Genomic DNA, 15,041 nt, shown 5'->3' with positions numbered 1-15,041 from the left:
TAATTTACTTACCCATTCTCCATCAAAAAGATACACTTCAGGATTTCTTTTTGGCTACTTCAAAAAAAGTTGCCATATGTTTTTTCTACATATAAGTTCTTTCCCTCTTTCTTTCTTTGAGGTTAGGCCTAGTAGTAGTAGTAGTAGTCTCTCGATAACCGAGGATGACGATTGTCTTTGTATGCTTTCATCTATGGTGTATAGATGAATGTGCACAAAGACACTTGTGCATGAAGGAGATTTAAGTGGAAAAGTCGATGCACAGACAGTCCCACTCTCTCTCGGCATTGGAAGCCTGGGTCCAATGGCACGAAAAATCGTTACACCTGGAGACTTCCTCAGCTGCATTGGATGGCCGTGTTGTCCTTTGTGCTCCAACACGCCCTAAGCCCTCCACAGTGCTTTGCTGTGTCGCCCTCTTAGCCGTTGAACCTTCTTATTGGTTTCTTCCGTCTGTTCAGCCGAAGCAGTCTTCACATGCTGGGTGAGGAAAGCCCTGGTTCACCAGGGGTCTATGACCTGCTGGCTACCCTCACAAGGTTTAGCCGGCATGTCTAAGCCATTGCCTGGGGTGTGGCCGCTGCCACATGCTAGCAGCTACTAGGAGCCACAATGCAAGTATTTAAATTCAAAAACCAAGAGGGTGAAAAAATGACCTTAAGAAGGAAACAGTGAGTCTGATCTTTACCAAAAGATTAGAAGCATATGACAGAAAGGAATAAAGGAAAGAAAAAGGATGACACATTGAAACTTTTATACATACATGTATATGTAAAATATAAGCTCCTTTAGGCAAGGTTTAATTCTTGCTATCCCAAGTGCCCAGCACAGTTCCTAACACTCAATAAGATGCTGAGAGACTGAGTCTAAAACAAGAGTTAATTCACACTGAAGTGAGTCTAGACAGTAAGAGAAGGGACTATCAATAGTCTAATATGAGGAAATGATGGGAACTCTGTGGGGAAATGACCACTTCAACTCATAATTTCTGGTAGAAGAAAAAGGAAAACCATGCCATCTGGCTCAGGTTAGATGGGCAGAATACTATGGCCTAAAATTCTACAAGAAGTCAGTCCCAGAGGCTTAGGAAAGCTCTCAAGATTGAAATTCTGAAAAAAACATGCATAGTTTCATAACTTTTGGGGTATAATTCCAAATTGTTTTCCAGAATAGTTGGACCAACTCCTAGCTCCAACAATGAATATAACTTTTTTTCCCATGGCCCCTCCAACATTTATCATTTTCCTCTTTTATTGGCATATTCACCAATCTGATGAGTGTGAAGTAGAATCTCCAATGATGCTTTAGTTTACATTTTCTAATGATTAATTATTTGAAGCATTTTTGATATTAAATTCTTCTTTTGAAGATTGACTATTCATATTCTTAGTCCTATAAATTTGAATTAGATCCTCATATATCTTGCATACCTTTGTCAAAGAAACTAATGGCAAAGACCTCCTTGTTTGTTTTCCTTCTAATTTTAATTGCATTGGATTTGTTTATGCAAAAATTTTCAATTGTCCATGTTATCCTCTGTGACCTTTCTTTTGTTTAGTCATGAATTCTCCATTCATAGATCTAAAAAGGAGTTTCTTTTTTGCTGCTCTAATTTGCTCATGATGTCACCTTTAAATCTGAGTTTGTAAACCTTAAAATTTCTTAGACTTATAAATGTTGGAAATTTCACCATTGGAAAATTTCATACTTGAAAAATTTCCTATTGAGAGTGGGAACTCTATTGGAATGTGAACCCCATTGGCATGGGAGGTTCCTCCTCCTCCCTTCTTAAGATTACTTTAGGACAGAAACCTTTTGCTGAACAATGGAAAGGGCTTTGACCTATGCTTAAGCATAGAACAGGAATTTCTTTGAGTCATGATTGATTTTAGAATTGATACAATGGAGATACTTGGAATGACAGAACCAGGTCTTGGAAATTGCAATCTCCACCCTACTCAGTCCTAACAGGATTTAGGAAGGGCTGCAGCATAGATCAAAATTTAATTATTCCAATCTCTACCCTACTCAGGGTAACAGGATTTAGGAAGGGCTATAGCAAAAGATCAAGATTTAATTATTTGAGAATATGACCTTCAACAGACATGTGCAAAGCCACAGACCTCTGGGCGGTCCTGGGTTAAGTTAGAGCCACCATTGGCACTGGGAAAATGATGGACAGTGATTGGTAGATGTGAGAACTGAGAGGAGGGAACTTGGATGGTTTCCTTAAAGATAGAGGGGTCTGAGGACTGAGGGGGGGGTTGTTGGAGAGTTTTGGCTCTGAGTGGTTGGAGAGGTGCTCTGAGAAGCTTGCTCTGAAGGAAGCTGGAGGTGGAGGCCCCTGAGACTGTTTCTCCATTTTGGTCACGTGAGTAATAGGGACTGATCTCCTTTCTTTGCCCCAGCTATCTAAGGGCTTGGGCCTTTTGGCCCAGCCTAAACAGAAGGGGTATTTAAGCCCTATTCCCTTCTTTCCCCTTTCTCTCTCTCTCTCTCTCTCTCTCTCTCTCTCTCTCTCTCTCTCTCTCTAATTCCTTTCTTCCTCCTGTTTGTAATTAAACTCTATAAAAGGTTGACGGCTGACTTGAGTTTTCATTTAGGAATTACATAGCTGAATTCCTTGGCGACCTTAAATTAATATATATCAGCCTTTTAAAGTGATTTCCTTGTCACAAGTTATATATCCATGTGGAGTTTATCTTGGTATATAGTATAAGTTGTTAGTTTCTAGCTTATTTCTAACAAGCTACTTTCCTGTTTTCCTAGTAGTTTTTGTCAAATAGTGAGTCCTCCCAGTAGTGTAATTGAAGTTTTTTGACTTACTGAATCTTATGCTACCGTTTCTGCTTTTGCATGTGATCTATCTAATATGTCCCAAGAACTGACCTATTTTTTAATTGGAACAAAGTAATTTTAATGATTACTTCTTTACAGCATAGTTTGAGATCCGATGCTGATGAGTCTCCTCTTTTCTTTTTTCATTATTATCTTTAAGATGCTTGAACTTTTTTCCTTTATGTTAATATTTTCATTATTTTTCCTTGTTCTGTAAAAGAACCCATAATACCCAATGGAATTGTGCATCGCCTATGGGAGGGGTGGGGGAAAGGAAGGGAGGAATAGAATATGATTTTTGTAACCAAGGAATAGTGTTTGAAATTGACCAAATAAAAATTTAAAAAAAAAACCCTTTGATAGTATTGATTGGTATGACATGTAATAAATAAATTAATTTAGAAATTGTGATTTTTATTATATTAGCTCATCTTACTCATGAGCATTTAACATTTTTCTTAGGTCTTCATTTATGCAAAAAAAATTTTATATTTTGATTCATATAGTTTTTGGGTACATGGTAGATATACTCCAAAATATCTGATACTTTGCATCTTAAATGAAATTTCTCTTTCTAATTATTGCAGATGGGTTTTTTGGAAATATTCAGGAATGTTGATGATTTATGTAGATTCATTGTATACCTTTTAACTTTGACAAAGTCATTATTTCAATTAATTCTTTTGGTTTGCTCTTTAGGGTTCTTTAAAACCTATCATCTAGGGGGCAGCTGGGTGGCTCAGTGGATTGAGAGTCAGGCCTAGAGATGAGAGGTCCTAGGCTTAAATCTAGCCTTAGACACTTCCCAGCTGTGTGACCCTGGGCAAGACACTTAACCCCCATTCTTTAGCCCTTCCCACTCTTCTGCCTTGGAGCCAATACACAGTATTGACTCCAAAATGGAAGGTAAGGGTTTTAAAAATAATAATAAATAAAATAAATAAAATAAAACCTATCATCTACAAAATGGATGCTTATTTCTTTTTGAGCTATGCTTATTCTTTGATTTATCTTTCTTGCCTTATAACTAGTGCTTCTAGAACTATTAAAAAGTAATATTGATAATGGGCAAATATACTTTACCCTTGATATTGTTGGAAAGATCTTCAACTTTTCTCCAAAAGCTGCTTACTTTTGCATTTAGATAGATATTATTTATTATATTAGGGAAAATTCCATTTATTCCTGTTTTCTAGAGTTTTTAGCAGAACCAGATCTTAGGTATCATCTAAGGCCTTTTCAGCATCTATTTATATAATCACATGCTTATTTGTTTTTTACTACTTATTTTTTTAACATGACATATTTTAAATTAGTTGAACCAACCCAATATGCCTTATAAAATTCAAATTAGTAATAGTATGTAGTATTCTTTTAAATATTTTGTCATAGTGTACTTGCTAAAATTTTACTTAAAATTTTTGCTTCAATGTCCATTAAGGATATTAGTATGTGGTTTTTTTTTTCTTTGTCTTTCCCTGGTTTAGGTAACAAAACCATATTGGTATCATAGAGATGAGAAGTGTGTCTTCATTTTCTATAATTGCAAATCGTTTATGTAATATTGGAATTATTCTTTGAATGTTTGATTTGTAAATCCATTAATTCCTGTAGTTTTTTCTTTGGGAGTTCATTTATGACTTATCCAATATATTTTTCCAACATTGTTGTTTAAGTAGTTGATATCTTCTTTTGTTACCTATCATTTTGTATTTTTATAATTATTCACTCATTTCCCCAAGTTATCAGTTTTTTAGTTTATAATTGGTCAAAATAATTTCTGTAACTTTATTTCTCCTTGAATTGTTGTGAATTCCCTTCTCTCTAAAAAAAATATCAAATGAACTAATTACCTATTTTATTAGTTCCCCACCTCCACCCTAACTATATTTATCTATCTATTTTTTTTGGCTTTCAATTATTATCCTCTTTTTTAATTTTCAGAATTTCTACTCTGCTGTTTAGTTTTTCTTTTGTTATTGCTGCTGAAGTTTTTTTAATTGTGTGCTTATTTCATTGATTTATTCTTTCATTCTCTTGTTGGTGAGAGTATTTAGAGATATGAGATTTTCCTTGAGAATTGTTTTAGCTACATCCTATAAGTTTCAGTATGTTGTCTCATTATCATACTTTTTGATGAAATTTTGTTTTATTTCCATACCTTATTCTTTTACCTATTAGTTTTTTAGAATTATTTATCTTAGCCTCCAATTCTTTTTCCTCAAAAGTTCTTTATTGAAGGGGTGCAGCTCAGTGGATTGAGAGCCAAGCCTAGAGATGGAAGGGCCTAGGTTCAAATCTGGCCTCAGACACTTTCCAGCTGTGTGACCCTGGGCAAGACACTTAACCCCCATTGTCTAGCCCTTATCCTCTTCTGCCTTGGAACCAATACACAGTATTGATTCCAAGATGGAAGGTAAGGGTTTAAAAAAAAAAGTTCCTTATTGAGTATAATTTTATTGCATTGTGATTAAAAAAGTATGTATCTAATATTTATGCTTTTCTACATTTTTTGTATGATTTATGCCAAATAGTTGGTCATTTTTTGTGAAGGTGTCATGTATTGCTGAAAGATATATAAATTCCTTTCTATTTCCATTAAATTATCATCAGAGACCATTTCTAATGTTTATGAAGGTCTGTTTTGGTCCTTGACTTCTCTCTTATGTATTTTTTGTTAGTTATCTAGATCTAAAAAGGATTCATTAAGTTCCCCCACTATTATAGTTTTACTATCTATTTTTCCCTTCAGTTTGATCAGTTTTCCCTTTAAATATTTAGATGCTATGCCATCTGATGCATATATTAAATACTGAACTTTTTCAGTTTCCCATGACACCTTTAAGCATAATATATACTTCTTGTTTATCATTTATCTTTTTTTAATGTCAATTTTAAACTATTGCCATATCTTTTTTTTTTAATCCTTACTTTCTGTCTTAAAATCAATACTAAGTATCAGTTCTAAGGCAAAAAAGCAGTAAGAGCTAGGCAATTGGGGTTAAGTGACTTGCCCAGGGTCATATTAGGAAGTAGCTGGGGTCCAATTTAAACCCAGGACCTCCTGTCCCTGAGCCTAGTTCTCTATCCACAGAGCACCTAGCTACCCCAGTAGTCCTATCTTAAATCATAATAGTTATGCCTGCTTTTTGAGTTCAGCTAAATCACAATAGATAAGAACCTATAGTCCCTCAATTTAATTCAGTTTGAATATTCAAATTTCAAGTGTGTTTCTTGTAAACAAAAAAATTATTGGGTTCTGTTTTCTGATTCATTCTGTTATCCTTTTCTGTTTTATGGATTGAATTCATCCCATTTATGGTCATAGTTAAGATTGCTAATTGTAGTTCCCTCCATACTGTCTTTTTTCTACTTTTTCATCTCTTTACTCCTACCCACTACCTTATTACAAATAAAAAGATGGTAAAAGAGAAATCTGACCTGTTGATTTGTAAATGAAATGATCTGTTTCCTTTCTGTCATAGCTTTTCTCTTCCCATTATCCTATCCCTGATCTCAGGTTTTTAATTCTTGTTTTATCTTGAGTCCAATCTTGATGTTCCTCTCTCCAACATTCAAGTTTTTCCTAATCTTCCTCTTAAATTCTTTACTCCTTCCTTGTCATTGTCTTCTCCTATATCTCTTTTGTTTTCAATGTATTTCTATATTGAGACCTTTGTCAGTGACACTGTATATCTAATTGTGTTCAATCTTTATCTGGTTCAGATGAAAGTAAGGTTCAATATTTCACACACACCCCGACTCCTACCTCTTTGATTATATTATTATATACTCATCATTTTATGTATCTCTGTTAGATGTGATAATTTCTCTCTTCTTTCTCTTTGCTTCCCCAGTAGAGTCCCCTGTCCTTCCCATTTCTGTCTTCATCTGAAATTATTTAAACAGAACAAAACTTTCCATAGGCCCTCTATCATATTTACTTTTCTCTAAGACCCTTAAAGATAATAGGGTATAGAGAAGACATTTGTTTCTTTTCTATTAGCTAGTAAACCATTCATTCTCACCTATTTTCTTCTTCTTTCTTCCTTCTTCTTTACTTATCTTCTGTTTTAATATCAATTTTAATATTGAAAAATAGCAAGAACTAGGCAATTAGGGTTAAATGACTTGTGCAGGGTTGCACAGTCTATGATCAGATTTCAACTTCAGACCTGGCACTCTATACATTGTGCCACCTATCTGCCTCCATTTTCTTCAAATAAACAAACGTATGTACCTTTCTGTGTTTCCTTGGCTTCTGCAATTCCATTTCAAAATATCTACTTAGTTCTGGTCTTTTTAGCAGGAATGCTTGGAAATCTATTTCATTAAAGATCCATTTTTCCCCTGCAGGATTATACTTAGTTTTTCCAAATAGGTTATTTTTAGTGGTTAAGTCTTTATCTTATTATGCCTTCTGGAATATCATATTCTAAGCTTTCCTCTCTTTTATAATGGTACCTGGTAAGCCTTTTGTGATCTTTACTGTGGTTTCTTGGCACTTGAACACTAACTTTTTGGCTGGTTATAATTAAAAAAACAAAAACAAACACAACTCTTATCTTCTTTTTAGTATTAGCTAGGAAATATCTAAGCTCGAATTTGAACCCACATCCTCCCAACCCTGAAAGCTCTGAAATTGGTCTATGACATTCCTTAGAATTTTCATTTTGAGTTTCAGAAAATCAGTGGAAATTTTTTCTACTTTCACTTTACACTCAGGTTCTAAGAGTTGTGGGCAATTTTCATTTATATTTTTTGAAATGTGGCAACCAGGTTTGCTTTTAAAAATCTTTTTTTCTTTCTATTTATCTTAAGTACCTGACTTGATTTGTTCATTTATTCATTAATTGATTGATTGATTTATAGTCATAACTTTAAAGGAGTATAATAATTCTTAAATTGTCTTTCCTTGACCGATTTTCTTTTTCAGATTTTTCTTATATTTTATTATATCATGTTACATTTTTTCTTTTCCTTTTAAAAATTGATTTTCAATATTTCTTGTCTCATTAAGTCATCATTTTTTGTTTTGTGCCTTCTAATTTTCAGGGCATTCAGTTCTTAGGTGAAATTTTCAACTGTTTACTCCAAAGTATCTCTTATTTTATTTCTACCAGATAATCTTGTAATCCTTGAGCCAGGACATTTTTTTTTCTCTGAATCTTCTTTACTTGGGGTTATTGTGAGCTCTGTCTCTTCCTCAGGGTATACTCCTGGATGCCTCAGTCCAAGTTATTTTTTTTTCTATGCAATTTGCTGTTTCCCTTGGTTTGCTCCTCTTAGCAATTTTATTTGCTAAAGGCCCGTGTTTGGAACAAGCTTAATTCCTGAATCCCTGAATGGCAAGGAAGGTCCCTGATTGTGCCTGAGCATGGTGGCCAAGACAAGACCCCTCCTTCAAGAGACTCCAGAATGTTCCAGGGTTAGGATCTGCCTGAACTTTCCTTTTGGCCCAAGGATTCAAAACCTTCTCCTGAATTAATAGTTCTGCCTGAGGTCCATCTTCCCTGCTTCTGGATTAGAGATTGCTTTTCTCTTTGGATGAGGGGCTCCTTTTTGCCACAGTACTTAAATGTTTCTTTCTTGTATTAAGCTAGGCTTGAGACATTTTCCCCACTGCCAGTGCATCTTTGATTAAGGCTCTTCTCTCACTGGGCTCCAGGACTCTGCTGGGAGCCCTTTCTGCATGTGTCCTAAAGCTGCTTTACATTTTCTATCTACCCTGGTCTGTCTACTTCAGGATTTCTGTATGATTTCCCAGGTCTTTCTGTGCAACCCTGGGCTGGGATCTCTTTATTACTGGGTTTGTTTTCTTTTTTTAACTTGTTTATTTTAAAGTTTTACTAGGGTGTTCGTAAGGGATCTTGGCTCCTCTAGGTATAATTCCATCTATCCCTTTCGATTTTTCAATATTCATCATCTTATTTCCCAAATTATTTTAATAGTCTTCTATCATCTTCCCCCAAGATGAGCACATCTTCACTTCAATTTATCCTGCACTTGTAACCATATTAATGTTCCTATGGAAATGTTTTTTTATTTTAATTTTTTTAAATTTTATTTAATTAGATGATTTAGAATATTTTTCCATGGTTACAAGACTCATGTTCTTTCCTTCCCTTCCCCTCACCCCCTTCCCATCTCTGAAGCACAATTCCACTGGTTTTAACATGTGTCATTGATCACCCATTTCCATCTTGTTAATATTTGCACTAGGGTGATTGTTTAGAGTCGACAGGAAATGTGTTTTTTAAATAACATTCCCCTTCTTAAAAATCCTTGAGTGGTTTTATGCCACTAAATAAATTTCATACCCATCTGTGACTTGAATCAACTTTTTCTTTTACTATTTCTTATGCATACTTATAAGAAATACAATCCAGTCAGGATTTCTGTGGTCTCCTAATATTCAGAGGAAAGAGCTCTGGATTTGCTGTTAGTTTCTGGGTTTGAATCTTGAATCTATTGCTTACTGTTTAACCTTTGCAAATCACTTAAGCTTTCTGGGCCTCAGTTTTTTTATTAGTATAAGAGGACTAAACAAAATGATTTCTAGGCCCTCTTCCTGGATCTAAATCTATGATCTATTGATCCTTTCAAAGTTCAATTTTTTCCATTCTATTTCTCTTTTTTGAATATCTCCCCTTATAGCCCAGCTCAACTACCACATCATTCATGAAGCCTTTCTGACACAATGTAGGAGCTTTTAAATATTTATTTGTATCTTTATTATTTATGAGAAAAAATTATACATACTCACTTCTCAATTTTAACTTCATCACTGTATATCACACTTTTTTTTATGGCCTCCATAGGGTTTAAAATATAATATTCAATAAACACTTCAGTGTTGGGATTGTTGCTTTCTTTGTACTTGTATTCCAAGTGCCTACCATTGTGCCTGGCACATAGTGAATTATTAATAAATACTCATTGATTGCATCTCTAGATGGCTAGAGAAATAACTCTTTTATTCTGTTTCAGTAAACTGCCTTTCATATTTGGTGATTTGTTAGGTTAAAATTGATAAGGAATGAAAAATTCAGATTCAATTGGAGGAATCTTCTCTTTCCTGTAATTTTATTAGGAATAAATTCCTAAAGTAAACTGCTACTCTTTAGTATCTTCTTAATAATGTGAATGGTTTGAAAAGGTGTTAACTCACCTTGTCTTAGGTCCTTGCTTCCCTGTTTTATTGAATCACCATGTCTTAAATCCTTCTGAATTCCTTGTTTATAATTTTTTTGTGTGATAAAATGTTGTGAGCCAATGCCTTAGAAGTCAAGCCTTAAGAATGGCATAAATGCAGATTTCCCTTTCTGAGTGGGGCACAAACAATAATGTTATTTTTTAATAATCCTCCAAGAGCTGGATTTTGGTCCCTGTGGGTACTCTTGGCCCTCTAGGTCATGATCTTCCCAGTTGGAAGTGCTCATTTTTCTTATGATCTTGTACTTCAAACTTCTATCATTTAACATATTTTAATTTTTATTAGAATTATATTTACCTCTCTATTACTTACCCCCTTGGCCCAAGTACAGGTCTTGAACTATAAGTACTATTTAATCAACAAAAGCTTGGATTTTAACATTGTACTTTATTATTTACAAAAATGCTTTACGGATATAATCTCATTTGATTCTTACAACCCTGGAAAGTTAAGTGATACAAATTTAAACAGGAGAAAACGAACTCAAAGAAAGGGACTTTCTCAAGGTCATTAGGCAAAGCGATGTAAATGCTAGGATTCATTTCAGGGCTCTGGAATCCCTAGTGCAGGGTTGTCTTTCCTAAGCCATTATACTCTTAGCTGGAATGAGGGTCCAGATTAGAAATAAGGAGAGAATACCGCAGAGGAGTTGTTGGGAAGGCAAAATTTCAAGCAGAAACTGGCCTGATTTAATTTGTTTGCTATTCTTTGTTTATTTAATACAAGGTTTTGTACCCGTTTTTTAACATTTTTCTAAATGGGCCTAGTTTTCACCCCCAAGCTTTGACTGTGAGGGCAGCACAGTAAAGGGTACACAGTAGGCGCTCAATAAAGTGCTTCCTCAGTGACTAAAGGAAATGGGCCTGAAGTCTTTGAGAGGGTCAGTTACAACAGGGGCGCCCTGGCAAAGAAGAGAACGGTAAGAAGAAGCCGTTCTGCCCCCACCCCCAACATAAAGTGTTTCCTCAGTGACTAAAGGAAATGGGCCTGAAGTCTTTGAGAGGGTCAGTTACAACAGGGGCGCCCTGGCAAAGAAGAGAACGGTACGAAGAAGCCGTTCTGCCCCCACCCCCAACAGTCAAGTTTTTAAAAAAGCCCGCCCGAGGTGCCACGCGCCGCAATCCGTTGGGAGCGGTATCGAGAGCGCGCACTCCAGCCCCTGGGAAGCGCGCCCACCCCGCAAGGATTCCTAGGCTAAGAGGCGGAACCCGCCTCAGCAAAGGAAGGGAACGAAGCAGCACGGGGAGGGGGAAGAGGTAAGAACGCGCGCGCCACGGTGCGCGCCCACTCCGCGGCCTTTGAAAAAAAAGGGAGGGGAGAAATGTTGCAAAGAGAAGACCGACGATTGGCCGACATCCCACGTCCTTCAAGGAGATGGGGCCAACGCGACCGGGACGCTCTGGAGTGAACGGCTGAAGAGGTGGGACATTAAGGATCCCGGAGGCGCGCGGCGGGCGGTGATTGGCTTTAGCTCGGCGCGTCGCTGCAACTGGGAGATCTGCGCGCGCCACAGGCTGAAGAACGAGGGGCGGGGGTAAGAGGCCGGAAGAGAGCGCGAGAGCAAGGGCGGGTGTTGCGCAGTGGAGCGCGCCGAAGGTGGCGAGTAGCTGAGAGAGGCGTTGATTGGCTGACGACTGGCGGGGCCGGCGAGCGTCGACGGTGACGCACGCCTCGGGGTGGGTGCGCGCGCGTCCAGCGGCCTCTTTGTGTGGTGCCCAGAAAGGGGAACGGAGGCGGCGGCTGAGGGAGCTATCGGCAGCGGCGAAGGCCTTGGTTGGGTTTTTTCTGCCCCCCTTATCCTCGGCTCGCCCCCTGACCGGCTCCTTCTCCCCTCCCTCCCCCCCTTCCTTCCTCTTCCCTCCCCTTCCCCTCACGCGCCCCTTTCCCTTACCCCTCCCCCGCGGGGGCCGGGCAGCAGTGACCGGGGGACCGGCGGCCGAGTGAGGCCTGAGCTAAGCGAGCGGTAGCGGCGGAGCAGTCGAGCGCTTAGTTGGCGAGGGGAAGGCCGAGGCTGCAGAGATGGAGAACTCGCAGTTGTGTAAGCTGTTTATCGGCGGCCTCAACGTGCAGACGAGTGAGTCGGGCCTGCGCGGCCACTTCGAGGCCTTCGGGACCCTGACGGACTGCGTGGTGGTCGTGAATCCCCAGACGAAGCGCTCCCGCTGTTTCGGCTTCGTGACCTACTCCAACGTGGAGGAAGCAGACGCCGCCATGGCTGCCTCACCCCATGCTGTGGACGGCAACACGGTCGAGCTGAAGCGGGCCGTGTCCCGGGAGGACTCGGCCCGTCCCGGCGCCCACGCTAAGGTGAAGAAGCTGTTCGTGGGAGGCCTGAAAGGGGACGTGGCCGAGGGCGACCTGGTGGAGCATTTCTCGCAGTTCGGCACGGTCGAGAAGGCGGAGATAATCGCCGACAAGCAGTCGGGCAAGAAACGTGGTTTCGGCTTCGTTTATTTCCAGAGCCACGACGCAGCCGACAAGGCCGCAGTCGTTAAGTTCCATCCTATCCAGGGCCACCGCGTGGAGGTGAAAAAGGCCGTGCCCAAGGAGGATATCCACCCTGGCGGAGGGGGCGGAGGCGGTTCCAGGCCCTCCCGGGGCGGCCGCGGCGGCCGAGGCCGCGGCGGAGGCCGAGACCAGAACGGGCTCTCTAAAGGCGGCGGCGGTTACAACAGCTACGGCGGCTACAGCGGCGGTGGCGGCGGCGGCGGCTACAATGCCTACGGCGGCGGCGGGGCATCCTATGGCGGCAGCGATTACGGCAACGGGTTCGGCGGCTTCGGCAGCTACAGCCAGCACCAGTCCTCGTACGGGCCCATGAAGAGCGGCGGCGGCGGCGGCGGAGGGGGCAGCAGCTGGGGTGGTCGCAGTAACAGTGGACCTTACAGAGGTGGCTATGGCGGTGGGGGCGGCTATGGAGGCAGCTCCTTCTAGAAATAGAAGAAGAAAAAAAAAGTTCCCGGGGGGTGGGGGAATGCTGTAGGGGCAGCTCCTTTTTAAAAGCCCCACCCGAAGTTCAACTCCCAAAAGTCCCTTTCCCCCTCTCACCATTCTCCCTTTTGCCCTTGGGGGGGGACAGCTCCTTCTGCAGCCTCTCTTTGGGGGCTTTGATCTACTCGCCTGCCACCTTCTCTCTGTCTCCCCTTCTTATGAAAATGGACTTGGCCCCACATACACATTTTTGTGTTACAGTCATTGATGGACTCTATTTTTTTATTATTACTTGGACCTTGGTCGTTTTTATACTAGCAAAATGTCTTGTTTTGATTTGTGTTCTTTTGGTTTTTGTTTTGTTTTTATTTTTTGTTTTGTTTTGGGGGGGGGTGTCTTGCTGATTCTGTAGCAAAACCTGGGAGGGGTCGGGCGGGGGGAGTTTACTTTGTTGTAAGGACTTGATACCTGGCTACTGCGTTTTTCTATGAAACCTACTTGGATCCCATGACTGAAATTTGGAAGCATATGTACAAAAATCATTTTTACGTTTTATTTTTAATAAATCATTGTGTTTGACCGTAAATGTCTAACATTTTTTTCCTAGGATCCATTCCGTACGGTTTAAGGGATTTTAGTTTTGAATTTTTTTTTTCGTGTTAATTCTTAATTCTTGATGTGTACTTAGAGAAATTTTAAAAGGTCCTGGTGTTCTTATTTTCCTGTTGCCCTGCTAGTGGCTTTATTGGATTTTATTCCTTCAAGACAAAACTTTTGAAGTACTAACTGGTGGATGTGGCTTGGTTTTTTTTTTTTAAAAAAAAACAAACAAAAAAAACTTCACTTAAGTTACTGTTCATCCACCATCTTGTACTAAGTTGTTTGCTTGCCACCCTCTGACATGGCTGGTCACTTTCTATGAATTTTTTGTCAACGTATGTACTGTGTAGTTCTAAAGAAATAGTTTGTGTTAAGCATGTGTTTTCATTCATATAAACTGTTAAAAATTTCAGATGGCTTAGTTTCAGTCCTCTTATTGGTTTGGTTTGACTGTAATGACTCGTTACAAGTAAGGGTTATTATCAGAAATAATAACCTAAATGCATTTTTGTATTTTCTGAGCAGGTTAAACTTTTTCCCTTTCCATTTACCTGAACTATTGTCCTCATTAAACCCCCTCCCCCCATTAGTTCTTTGTAGCACCATCTACTGGCAGAATGGCAGTACCTCTGCAATACAATTTAATTAAAAATTGTTTGGTTTAAGTCAATTGCACTAGACTTGTATGTTTTGACATCAGAAATACCTGTGTAGACTCAGAAGTTACATGTTTACTCATAACTTAAAAGGCTTCACAGGAATATAGTAAACATAGTTGTCCATATCACTACAGCCCACACTACGTAAGAATTGAAAATGTAAATTGCTATGCATAGCTTGGGCAATAGCCCTAAATTGCTATGAAAACTAGTGAGCCAGCTAAGTGTACCGGCAACTTAGGTGCAAGTTGTAAAGCAAAATATCTGTATTCTGCTTGATAAACAAATGTATATTTGTAGCCCTTTCACGCAATAGAATTCAAGTTGTTGTTTATAAAAAAAAAACAATGATAATGGGGACATTTGCCTTCTTGGATAGATATATAGAATAGCAACGTTTATGGATATTGCAAATAAAGAATTCAATTCTTTACATGCTTGAGTGAGATTATGTATGATCACATGGTGGGTGGGCTATAGATTATTCTAGAGTATTTGATTCCTGGTTTATTAGTACATAAATTAACTATTTGGCCTTTTGAGGGCCTACTGTCATGACTAAAATTAAAACTAATAAGGTCTTGAAAAAGGGAAGTAATTATTAGGTCTTAACAGTAAAAAAAAATGTATAAGCAAACGCTCTTAAAACAGTGAGATTTCTAGTTTTAACTTTTGGCAAAAAACGGGTCAGGAAGAAATTTTTAAATAGTTTTGGGGGAATATTAAAACTTAATAACCGTATTTGACAAAGCTGGTTGCAAAAATTTATAAAGCATCATACATAGTGTGCCACATCA

General features: G+C 39.0%; 1 protein-coding gene across 1 annotated transcript; it reads left to right on the top strand.

The window, feature by feature from the left end:
• The first annotated feature begins 11,341 nt into the window (after nucleotides 1–11,341).
• Nucleotides 11,342–14,677, top strand: HNRNPA0 (heterogeneous nuclear ribonucleoprotein A0). Its single transcript, XM_016424084.2, has one exon. It carries the CDS (start codon nucleotides 12,074–12,076, stop codon nucleotides 12,986–12,988), a length of 915 nt encoding a protein of 304 aa, XP_016279570.1. The 5' UTR covers nucleotides 11,342–12,073; the 3' UTR covers nucleotides 12,989–14,677.
• Nucleotides 14,678–15,041: the final 364 nt, after the last annotated feature.

This window comes from Monodelphis domestica, chromosome 1 (assembly GCF_027887165.1).
Source record: "Monodelphis domestica isolate mMonDom1 chromosome 1, mMonDom1.pri, whole genome shotgun sequence".
Classification (NCBI taxonomy): domain Eukaryota; kingdom Metazoa; phylum Chordata; class Mammalia; order Didelphimorphia; family Didelphidae; genus Monodelphis; species Monodelphis domestica.
The sequence above is the reverse complement of the archived record's forward strand: the minus strand, read 5'-3'. Positions and strand labels throughout refer to the sequence as shown.